General features: G+C 34.3%; 1 protein-coding gene across 1 annotated transcript; it reads right to left on the bottom strand.

Annotated features, from left to right (window-relative positions):
* Nucleotides 1-6,651: 6,651 nt before the first annotated feature.
* On the bottom strand, nucleotides 6,652-9,030 carry LOC131061342 (GDSL esterase/lipase At5g03610). Its single transcript, XM_057994987.2, has 5 exons — nucleotides 8,880-9,030; nucleotides 8,616-8,795; nucleotides 8,266-8,537; nucleotides 7,100-7,403; nucleotides 6,652-7,013 (listed from the first exon to the last, which is right to left on the bottom strand). The coding sequence occupies exons 1-5, from the start codon at nucleotides 8,965-8,967 to the stop codon at nucleotides 6,820-6,822; spliced, it is 1,038 nt and encodes a 345-aa protein (XP_057850970.2). The 5' UTR covers nucleotides 8,968-9,030; the 3' UTR covers nucleotides 6,652-6,819.
* Nucleotides 9,031-13,332: the final 4,302 nt, after the last annotated feature.

Here is a 13,332-nt window from a genome sequence, read left to right on the forward strand (position 1 = left end):
AAAAGAACAACTTGCAGCTAGCCTAAGACCAACCCCCGAACAAGAACCATCTAGATTTACATTTAGAGCTACTTTTGTGGGAGCAGAGATTCATATCAAAAGAAGGCTTAGAGAGCTTTGATTTCTTTCCCTTAATAGATATCCAACCCTCTTCCACATGCGCTGCCATGTCATGCCAAACCAGCACCCCATTTTCCTGTGAATGAAATCCAACAACCAAGTCACAAAAATATCATCTATATTCCTCCTTGAAGGCATGGCCTTATCAGAAAGGCCACCGGAATTAACTATTGGAGCGTTATAACCAAAATTAACATCCTAAGGCCCATTCACTCTCACTTTAGGGGTTGCAGTAGCAATAACCCCACCATTTGTGACATCCGGAGAGGATGCCCCAAGATCCTAAGATTCCAAAGCAATCACCTCAGAAAACTCTTGGGTTGTTCAGATTTCTTCTCAATCATATAATGTTGATGAGAAGTGCATTTCCACCAAGTGGCCATCATAGCCTTTTCTCAAAATGACAATGCGTAGCCGCATGACTGATTTTAAAACATCTTCTACATCTGAAGGGAATCCCTTCATAGTCCAAAGATTGGACCCAAGAACTCTTAGAAGATTTAAGTAAAATCTTAGCAGACAACCCTTTTGAAACATCCAAGTCAACCAATATGCAGACAAAGGTGGAGTGAAATATCATAGGAATCATCATCCACCATCAAAAAATCTCCAAGGGATTCATCCACTTCCTCTAAAAAAGAATCATTCTATAAATGGAGGGGGAGATTAGGTAGCCGAACCCAAATCAAAATCTTGTTAAACATTTCAGTAGAAGGGTTGAAATCAGAGTGCCAAGGTTTAATCATTAACAAAAATCTATCCTCCCAGCTAAAAAACTGATCACGTAATATTTTGTTTTTGTCTTGAGCATTATCAAACTTAGCAACAAAAAACCCCTTAGCCATAAGGAAGATATGGACTTTAACATAAATAAGAGGCTCCCAATGTTCTAAAATCCAGGTGTGCAACTGAGGGAGGGAAGGCCAAAAACCCCTAAATCGACAGATCACACCGAAGGAGAGAATAGAAGCATTATGAACAATTTCCTTTGTCGTATCTTCCTTTGTATTAACAAAGATGGTATTGGCAATAATAATGAATCCACCATACGGTTGTTTACCAAGCCATGATCTTCGAGCCTCACCCTCCCTAGCAGACACAACCGCATTCGACATCTTGCTAGAAGGCCACACACTCTATGAACCAACAGTATTGGGGTGGGAGGAAACAACCACATCGCCCTCCGAGGAAGTGCCCTTGCCACCAAAGCCACCCAAATCCCCTGCAGGAACAACGGAGGCTGAGGGTTGAGAAGCGCCATTGTTGTCAGATTTTGAAAAGCCCCCCTGGGCGGGAAGAGCCACAACTGCGATATCCCCTATTTTTTTCATCATGGAAATGAAATTAAAATTAGGGTTTCTTGCATAAATCGCTCAATTTAAAAATTTGAATTTAAAAATTTGAATGTTGCAAGGAGGGAAAATGAATTTTTATATTGAAGAAAGGACCCAAATCTGAAAATTAATTCAAGATCTACACAATTCACAAGGTCAATTTTAAAATTAATAACTAGGGTTTTGTGATTTAACCACTTAATTTTTTAATTTTTTTAAAAAATTGAACATGTAAATGAAAACTTGAATTGCAAAATTGAAAAGTTCTCATTATCTCAAACAATCAATCCAATTTAGACAAATGACAAGTTCAATTTTGAATCCAAAAATTAGGGTTTTTGTGAATTCAACCTCTAAATTTTTAAAAATTGTAAGGAAATTAAACTTGTAAATGAAAATTTGGATTTTAAATTGCATACACTCAAATCTGAAAACAAAAATCAGAATTAAAGGTGTAAGGAGTTAGGTTCACCAAAATGTAAAGTGGAATATTGGAGCCTTGGCCAACTCTCCACTTGGAAGTGGGGAAATTACTAAGCTCAATTTTCACTTGGGGAAAACTTTACATTCAAAATAGGGGATGAATCTACTAGATCCAATCCCAAAGAATGCAAGGATTGAATACTAAGTAGATTGGTTATGATTGGAATGCAATTGACCCTCTTTTGTAAGTTAATTGATTGAATTAAGATAGAGTGTTAAAAATGAAGAGAAAGTATGCGAAAATAGTGAGCTACAGGTTCGGGATTTAGTCGTGCACCTGGATCTGAGAAGTTTGAGATGATTTAGAGCTGCTCTGCGAAATCAGGCAAAAGTTGTAGGGACCGTGTGTTCAGACAGGGGTGCCCTCCATTTGGTCCTCTGAACTTTCTAAACGTCGAAAAGAGTTTTTCTGTCTCTGTGAATAAAGCTTAATTCCAGAAATACAACTATGCATCTGTTTCCTACACACATAAAGAAACATAATGTGTTGGGAATAGGGGTTTGCCTTTAGGTCAAACCCCTGTTTTGGAATTAACCAAGTGGTTGAAATAATGTAAATGAAATGATTGAAAGTAGAAATCCTCCTCTTTGAGGGGATGTTGAATTGTTGGAAAATGAAATGCTTATACCTCATTGTGAAGTTTTTATTTCCTCCACATGGAATTATGATTTCATGAAGTAGAATGATGATCTCCTCTTCAATGCTTTAAATCTTGACTCTATTGTTGCTCCAAATCTTGAAGGAAGACTAAAAAATGCTCAATTTCTCTAGAATGCTTGAATGCTTGATGTCTTGGATGCTTGAATGCTTGATGTAATTTCATGATATGTCAAATTAGAGGGTAAATCCCTCTTATATACTTGCCAGTAGGTTTCATTAACTGATTTTTTGACTTGAGCCGACATGGAGGGGATTTTCCCGCTCCATTTTGAGATAGGCCAAAGGGAGGGACCCCAAGATAGGTGCCCTTTAGGGGATCCCAAGGCACCACGCCCTAGTCCCAGTGGATCCTTGGGTGCCATGTCCTGGTCCTGCCCTATTTTGGGGTAGGATCAAGGTGGCTTTTGAATGCACAATTGAGAAAGATGTAGGTTTTGACTTGTGTGAGCATATTCATGTCTCCGATCAAGCTGAGGGGTGCAAACACTAAGGCGAAGACCCAAATGCAGTAAAAAATTGCAAGGGATGCAATTTTAGGACATTATAAGTGGTATTAGAACTTTGATCTTACAAACTTGAGATTTTGATAGAATTTATGCAGCTGAGTGAAAGGGAGAGAATGCATTTGCAATATGAGAGGAATGGAGGGATTTTAGATAGTTCTCCCTCAAAATAAATTGAAATAGAAGCTCCAAAGAAAGTGAAAATGGGTGAAATTGAGGAAACGCATAGGAAGTTTCTTGAAGAACAACAAAATTGTCAAAGACAAACTACAAAAGGTCTTGTGGAGACTAGAGAAGTGATGAGATTACTTATAGAGAATTTGCGAGGTTCGGTGTCTATTATATATGATATAATGACCATTTGTAAACACGGGCTCATTTAGGAATATGATCCTGAACCATAATGGATATCCATTCCATATGGCTAGGAGTTTATGTTCAAAGACACATTCCTTAACATGTAGGCATTTTTAATTAAATCATGCCCATTCATGTTATGCTTTTTTTCTCCATGAAACTTTCACTAAATTTGGATTAAACTTCTTATGCCCACTGTACTAGGGCCCAAGTCCTAGGAGAGAACTTAGATTAGGAAACCTGGGGTAGGTGAACCCATGGTGATCACGTAAGTCCAAATGGATTTGGGACCAAAAGTACAAAGGAAAAACACATGTCATGAGGATTGGGGGCATGGAAAGTACTTGACTTCCTATTAGATATGGTCTCCATTGTTTGATTGTGTATATGGTGAAAATGGATAACAATAATAACAATATTGAAAGACTAAAATGGATTCAACCACTAAACCCTAGCCTAACAATGAACAAAGATCCACCATAACATATGAAGATAACCTAAGACAATGCAAAATAACTCAAAATCATAAAGATTATACCATCACATGTCCAATAGGGTTTTGATCTCCATTCTTCCTATCTCCATTGATCTTGTTTGATATGCTTGCTCTCAGATTTTTGTATGCACAAGAGCTCAACAAAGAACGGAATGTGGTTGCAAGTAGGATCGTAGTGTAGCCAGGTACTCCAAAATCAGTCATTAGCATGTGTCATTAGGATGCTTCATTAGGGTTTGACAATGAAGAAAGCATCTCCTTAAATAGAAGACACAATAAGAAATGGAGGGTTAAGATTGAGAGGTGTAAAAAGAGAGGTCGGCTAGGATTAGAGGGTAGGTAAAAGAAATAGCAAAATAATGAAAGAGGTAGGTAGTGTATGAATTAAGAGATGAATGACATGTGTCATGTGTAGAAAAAGCTAATGAATTAATTAAATAAATAAAGATTTATTTAATTAATAGAAGAAGTAGGACAATTAAATAAATAAAATATTTATTTAATTTAGGAAAGGGATAATTTTAAATAAATAAATGTATTTATTTAAATGAGGAATAAGGCTAGAAGAGGATAAATGAATTAATTAAATAAATAAAAATTTATTTAATTAATAGAAGAATTAGGCTTAGATAATTAAATAAATAAAATATTTATTTAATTAGACATGACAATTTTAGGTGTCTACAGATTATATGAAGGATGACCATGATTTCCTTCTCATAAATTAGCTCCAACAAATTCTTCCCTTTTAATTGATGACTCTCAAATGCAAGATCTCTTATCTCTTGTATGATTAACACTCTCATGTCATACCATGAAGCATCACAATCTACAATACAAGTTTTAGAATAATTTGAGCTAGGATAATTGGAATGGTGCACATGGCTTCCTTTAGATTCTCAAAAACCTTGGTGGCTACATCATTATACTAAAATGAGTCCTAATAAGATATAAAGATGGCAAAACAATTAAAAAATGCATATTTAAAAACCTAAAGGGAAATAACATATAGCCTAAAGGTCAAACCCTAGGGGATGTAAAAGGATATAAGTTCGCAAGAACACTAAAACATCAAGGGATTTTTTTTTTTTTCTTGTGAGCTATCTAGGTTAAACAAAAGTTATGAATAAACATATATACTAAATGGTAAAATGGGTAAATATATACTAATAGTAAATGCTAATTTAGAAAATTATATATCTTAATATTATTCTTGGCTCTTGGAATTATGATAACAATTAACCAAATCCCACTCAAGGCCCAAGTATTAAAAAAAAATCCTTAATGTGGTAACTATCTAAAACTCTACATAGAGATCTACAACTCTTTGTGAATCAATTGTAAAGGTGGGTAAATAAATACTAATAGTAAATGCTAGTTTAGGAAATTAAATATCTTAATATCATTCTTGACTCTTGGAACTATGATGACAAGTAATCAAATCCCACTCAAGGCTGATGTATTTAAAAATATATTTAATGTGTTAAATGTCTAAAACTCTGCATAAAGTTCCATGACTCTTTGTGAATCAATCATATGGCTCTAGATGATTCCACACAATATCAATCTAATATATAATCCATGTATTCAAATAAAAAATTGTGTGTTTTTATAGCTCTATTCAATCCAATATTTATCATCTACTAGTAATTAACAACTATCAACATTTAGAAATTATTTGGGCAGATTGCTAAATTATGAGGGTTCATGTTCTCCTCAATTAAAACCCGTAGAATTTGTTATCCTAGAAAGTGTTCAAAAACATCAAGCAAGCATGTAAGTGAGTCAAGATGTGAAATTTGAAGCATATATCATTCTTTAAATATACCAAGTTGAAATGTTCTTATAGAACGTCCCTTATTTTTAGGATTTCAAGTGATAATCAAATGTCTATTAGTGTTCAAACGAATGTCTTTAAATGCAAATATATGATGAATTATCTCACAAATGTGTACCAAGTTGGCTCCTAGTGACTAGAAAAAAAGTATACGAATCAATAATTTGATTCTTTAGTCAAACCCATATAATGAGGAAAGTGATGCCTTGGGAACAAGAATAAAATTGTTCTCATGTAAAATTGAATAATTTGAGAAAGGAATCAATAATTTGAATAACATATACAATTGTTCTCATGTGTTGTAGAAATGAGCTAGAATGAGGAAAGTGATGCCTTGAGAACAAGAATAGACACATAGAAATGAGACTAGTAGTAAGGTAAATATGTGAAAATAAAGTCACATGTTTGAAGAAATCTAAACAAGAGTTGTGAAGACATCTAAATAAGCATATATAAGGATGTATATGTATTAAAAAATACCCAAATTTAACATAAAATGTACAACATGTTGCTATATAATTGTATTATGACATTCTCTCAAAACAAATCCAAAACTAAATGAAAATTAACACAAATATATAAATTTCGTCATTACACATGTGATAACAAAAACATGATGTGTAAATGTAAACAAAGAGCATTTTACTTTTTTGATAAATTGAAACATACCATCTCTCATTTATATGTTGATTATCACTATTGATACTTTTAGTGTATATTAATGTTATATGTAATTTTTTAATGTATTAGTGATAATGTGAAGTTAAAAGAGAGCCCTTATCCTTCAAGAGCATCCAATTGAATAGGAGAAAGGATCCAATAGTTAAGCACCCTAACTTCAAACTTCTCAAAATTCTACATGAAATTTTAAATCACACTCAATTTTTTATAGCAGCTTACTTGACAAGTCCCTTGCTTATAACTAAGATTTTAAGACGACATACATCGAATATGATGCCACATCAGCATATTTTTTATCGAAGTGTCCAAAAAATAAAGGTTTTGCTGACATGATGTAAGATAAGGTTTTAAGTTTGAAACAAGTGTAGAGAGGAAGTTAAGGGTTTCATCAAAGCCTGCCAAGCAGCTTGAGTGGGATGCACCACATCCCAGAAGAAAGCAGATCCACGTTGCTCACACACACTGTACATAGCTTTGCCTGCACTATCTCTCATTCCACATGCACCCATGCAACATGGCTTTAGTGCATTCCTCAGCTTCCCTGCAAAAAAAACATAGCCATTCTCAACTATTCTGCACCTTAAGCTTAGATAAACAAGAACGTTTTTAAAACCAAAAGTATTTTACCATATTGGTCTTTATGCTGGATGATGGAAAGTGCACTGGAATAATAATCAAGAAGAACAAAGCTTCCATTTGCTCTGCTCTTTCTCATGACTTTCACTACTTCCTGCAAGAGACTGTTGTGATAAACTGCCAATACATTTACTGTATCATTGCAACTGCTGTAGTTACTCTTGGCTGTGTAAAGTGGCAGGCATCCCAAAGGCCCTATATTTGTAATGGCAAACTGCCTCAATCCCATTCCATATAACCTCTCCAAATCCACCCTAAACTGCTTGATCACCATCTCCACAAAACCAGGCAGGCCCTGCAATTAGGGAAAACAGAATTTAAGTAGGATGCACAATTTAAGATAACCCAAATCCAAATAATAAACTGAAATCTTTGAAATGGTAGACATAGTCATTGTTTCTGGATTAAATTGTGTTAAGAGTTTTTGATCAATATTTCAGATCACATTCTATGATCTATCATCTTTCTTTTTCTTCTTCTGACTCATTTTGCATTGAATCATTTTATCAACGTTTTGGATCACACACTGATCCACTATCATTTTTTTCTTCGTGATCAACATTTTACTGGAAGAAGAAAGAAATTATGACCACGAACATAAAGAAAAATCTCTCAATGGTATAGAAGGAGAAAACCTTAAGAAACGAAACTCTTTTAAAAAAAGAGATGTAATAAAACATAAAATAACTGAAAGAAAAAAGGCCTCATGATGATAACCTCCCAGGACAACTTACTTCATCCCAAGCATCAAGCATAACTGAAGGTAAGGAGGCAATGCTAAGAGTTTGGTAAAGAGGTTATGGATCACCGAATGTAACCCAAAATGCTGAAAAAAAAACTTAAAAAAAATAAAGATGAATTATGAAATATGATCCAAATAGTTGTTGGAAAACTCCAAAGAGATGCAAACATAAAGCATGAAAAACTGAAGGAAAGCCTCATGAAGATCCACTAGGACAACTTCCTTCGCCTCTAACATGAGCACAATTGAAGGTAAGGAGGTAAGGAGGCAATAATAAAGGTCATAGGAAGAGGTCATAATTCACGATATGTAATCTAAAATATTGATGAAAAAACTCAAATGATGATGGAATAGATACATACAGATACAACTATCACCATTATAGGTTTTGAAAACGGTAGAGAAAATCACTTACTGCTTCTGTACGTTTTCGTTGCACATAGAAACCATAATCGTTGCCCGAAAAGGAGAAGAGCACGAGAGAAGAAGCCAAAGTAGTAGCAGAATACACCCCATTCTTCACCAAGTCCTGCAACTGCTCGATTTGGGCAGTGGCGTTGGGCAGTCCGGGCACTGTATCAAAAATACCAGTTCCTCCAGACGCGAAATTCGTGCCAAAATGCACCAGATTTGGGTTCCCCTGCCTCTGATTGTATGGCAGGGGCGTGCTCATGTTGAAAAAGCTTGCTGCCCACAAAACAAAAAACATCCTAAGCAATCTTAAAATTCTGAAAATGGTGATTTGCAGCTAAAAAACAGACATACCCACGAAGTCAGTGAGGACTCTTCCGTCTGAATGGCGTCCAGAGGGGTGTCTAGGATAAGTGATACCGTACGGAGGCTGCCATGCAATGGCCGAATGACCATGATTTCCTGTGTCTGCGTAAGAATCCCCAAAAACAAACATGCCCCGAATTGCTCTTCTACTTTCCACATTTCCTGCAACTGCAAACACAAGGCCAAATTGTTTCTTTTCCTAATACAATGAGAAAAATCATGGCGAAGAATCAGAGTCTGAAAGTTCATTACGGTGGAGAAAGATGAGGCCGCTGAGGAAGAGGACATGTGTCATCTGGGTGCTTGTTGAGGTTGTGGCTAAGGCTTCCTTGTCTTGCATGGATTTCTAACAACTTGGATGCCTTTCTGTGGTGGATATATAGGCATGGCTTGATATTTTTATTTATTTTTTTGGAAGAGAATAGTTTTGGAAGAGGTAGTGTCATCTTTATTTTTTTATATCTTTTGACATTTTCTTACATCTTGGTGATGGACTATGGAGTGTGATCTTACATTTTGTCGATGGATCACAGAGTGATCTGAAATATTGATGCAAAAAAGATACAATTAAAATCAGAGGTAGCTAAGTGATTAACTAATGGATTGTGGAAATTTGATAACAATAGCATTTAAAAAAGCTTAGTAGTCAAGATAATATATTTTTTATCTGTAACTTGTTCATTATCATTCAATGACTAACAAAAATTCTACCTTTGATAATGATGAAAGTTTTCTTCAACCTACTATAGATGTCAGACATATATTGTTTCCATGTTCTACCCAACAGATCAAAAGCATTCATATGAATCACATCACATCATTTTTTTATCAAAACATTATTCAATATGAAGAAAACGGAACATTGTTCCTTCATAATCAATTGCTAACTTGATTACAACTATGAAACATTATAAGGACTAGCACTTGCGACTTATGAGATACAAGGATGTGCTGATAGGAAATTCAAGGAAATGTCATCATCGTCTTCTTCTTACACCTAACTATTATTATCGTCACCCATAATTTCTTTGAATTTAATTGAAAATGTATTAAACATAAGTCTTGGAAAAATATAGAATAAATAATTAAATTGTAGAAAAATATTCTATTCAACCTACGTATCAAGATCCATTGAAAAAAAATGAGTTAAGCCTTGTGACCCCATGGAAAGTACATATAATAATTTTATGTGTAGGTCAATAGCTACACTATATTTTGTGAAAAAATAAACAAACTAACAAAGAATTCTTCTTTGCAATTATGAAAGCCTGATGCTTAAGAACACACTTCATAGACACAATCATGTGACCTAGAATTGGTTATAAAAGAATGTTGAATCATTGGAAATTGATGCCAAAGCATAGATGCTAGCTCTATTTATCAGTTGAAAGATAATCTTTTAAAATTAAATCATTTCGTGTCATACCAATCCATTTTCTTGTGATGTTAGATCTTCAAAGTACAAAAACCAATAGTAATTGATATATCAGTATACTTAAAGACATTGCTAATATTATTTAGCTGTAGAATTATATAATTTTGACGCAAGAGAGATTTTGTATGATGGTTGCAATGAAGACACATCCAATATAAATCATTATAATATTACCACTTTGAATATGTGATGGTTGGTTTTATGGTCTATTGTATTCATTATCATTGATGAAGGTTATAGTACTTGACCCTTGCATATCTTCATTATATAATGATGCTAGCTTCATTGTTAATATATGTGAGACTTTCATTGTAATGAGATATATTAATTGATTTTTTATGATTAATGATACTCATAATATAAAATATGTAATATATTATTATTAAATTAAATTAAAAAAATTAAGTCACTTTTTGAAGTTTGTTAACATGTCTTGTTATAGTGCAATTAATAATATCTCATAGATCTTTAAATTTCAATTGTATTTGAAACTTTATTTTTCTAATAGGATAGTCATCATATCTCAACAATAGAGTGTCCAAATAAATCTTTTGAGAAATATTTGCATCCATTTTATAAAATATAAAAATTTTATGTCTCCAAATAATTTAGTCTTTCTAAATACTTATCTAATCAATAGACCAAACATCTTGATATATCTACCTTTCTAATATATTAGTTAGTATGTGGAAGAGATACTTGGTGGTATACAAAAAAGGGATACTAAGGAACACAAGAACATGATGGTAAATAATATCTTAGTAATGCATGAAAAGGTTCTCTAATTTCGGTGATAAATTGGCACATAATTGTTCCATAAAATTGAAGTTACTAATTGAAGTATGAACTTCCTAGATACTTCATGATGACTTGTTTCCAATTTTCATATTTGTTTTCTTAAGTATGAGTAATCGAAGTATGAGCTTCCTAAATACTTCATGATGACTTGTTTCCAAATTTCAAATTGATATTCTTAGTAATTGAAATATGAGCTTCCTAGATACTTCAGATGAATTGTTTCCTCGTGAGCTCCTAGATAGATGACTTGTTTCCAATTTTCAAATTGGTATTCCTCGTGTAACTTTTGGTACCATAATAAGCCACATGATCTAACCTAAGCCACATAATAATCTCGTCTACCAATGCTACATAGCACTAGTGCTAAATACCCCAATGTTACTTCTAAAGATGCACCATTTTCTTGGCATCACACTCAAGTACCATCATGGCTATAGATAAGCACCATGTCAAACAACACTTCAGCTTGACGTCCATGCAGCGAAAGAATGAAAATGAAGAAACTTCTTTGATCAAAACATGGCCTCACCTGCTTTTGAAGTTTTTCATTGCTATCAAGGGTGTATATGTATAGACTAATTTTATCTACTCTGAGAGTATTGTTTTAGACTCTTGTCCACCCATTCTGCTACTGCTCCATTTATCATCAATTGCTCCAATAAAGTTGTTTGGACCATAGCATTGATTGTGGTGATAGGTGAGCAGCGAAGGTCTTCGTTCTACTCCTTTTGCAGGATAAGATTTTACATAGTGCCCTCAGCTGAACATAGAAATGGAAAAGTCAAGAAAAATTATTCAAGAAATGTTGGGAATTCAATCTTCAACTAACTAGTTCATCTTTCTCAGAGTTAATGCCTACTTGTAGTTTAATGACAACATGAAAATAATTTTCTGACAGTTGAAAAGATGTTTTACGATGTGAGATAGGTTTGGCAAACAACTGTAAACTCATAAGTCCACTTAAGAACTCTATCGGCTAATTAGAGCCTTGTATTAGTTTTAGGCATAAATCATACATATCTTTGGGAGCTAAGCTACCAATTGTCTATCCATATAAATCACATCACAACCTTTTCCTCTAAACTTAAACATAATGTAGAAAAAAAAAAACCATGACCATGCTTCTTTGTCTTCATATGCATATTTAAGCAATACTTTATACAACATTGTGCTCTCTCCACCTTCTAGGATTACACTTTTTGATTCATTGCCTATCTCATTATCATGTTGTCCAATATACACATCCTTCTAAGTATGTCCTTGTTCTTGTGTGACACCTATACAATTAAATTTATTGAAGCCCATCTCCCCACATTTATAACAACTTCAACCAATACTTTCTCACACCTTCCTGTTGCTTTCCTTTTTGTTGACATTTTTATGCTCTTTCCAACCTTGTAAATTATCCTTGGATTTTGCACTCTCCCTATAAACATACCATTTCTTATTGTTTTTTCTTCCCTTTTGATTCATTCCCTTACATTTCACTATTTAATACATATAGGAAACTTCTATTCCATCTTTAGTGTAAGTTTGCAAGAATTCAAGGAAAATTTATGAGATCTTTAAGGATCAACTTCTTGAGCTTTATACATTATGAATTATGGAAGATTCTTATATTCTTTTATCAATTTTACCAACTTACTTCATAATTTAATCATAAAGTATAACTTAATAATGTTAGCTTAACATTGCACCTTTAGGATAAAGGGTTTTATAGATATCTTATAGAAATATAGTGTTCACTTATTATAATACAAGCCCTCTCTAACATTATTTTCACTAAAATTAGTTGTTCCTGTTGGCATTGTGTGAACCGGTATGAGGACATAATAACATTGTATGCTGTCATTGATGTCAATATGCTAAAGAGGTGAGAACCGGCATATGTGAGAACCGGTATAACACTGTTAACCGACATTTGTGCCAAAGTGAAGCGGTATGTTTGTTCAAGGCGAACCGGCATATGGTTATGGGAACCGGCACATGGAAGCATTGTATGACTACCGGTTGGTAGTCTCAACTTCAGGGTTTCCGGTTGAAGTGTTTCAAGCCTGTGTGGCTCAACCGGTGACTTTGTGTGATGAGTTTGCATGGTAACGAAGAACAGGTCGTGTTGCCACGTAAGCCTTGTGCGTGTGAAGGATCTTGCATGAAGGATATTCTTCTTATCTACCTCAAGAATGTGCGAAGTCTGTAAAACGGTATAATGTGTGATGGGTTATCAGCTGCCATGAAATCGGTGGAAATGGACAATGGAGAATGTCTTGAGATTGGATCAAGAACCGTTGCATTTAATGCAGTGTGCTCAACGGTCAAGATTGAACCATTTGAATTCCTTAACCTAACAGGTTTAGGGTTTAGGGTTTATGCTACCGACCTATCTGTTTTCCTATAAGGTCGATGTTGTGTCTCTTTCTGAGGTTGTTGGCAAAAGTTGTGTGTGTGTATCCAAGAGAAGGGATACGTGAT

The sequence above is a fragment of the Cryptomeria japonica genome, chromosome 11, assembly GCF_030272615.1.
Source record: "Cryptomeria japonica chromosome 11, Sugi_1.0, whole genome shotgun sequence".
In the NCBI taxonomy this organism is placed as follows: domain Eukaryota; kingdom Viridiplantae; phylum Streptophyta; class Pinopsida; order Cupressales; family Cupressaceae; genus Cryptomeria; species Cryptomeria japonica.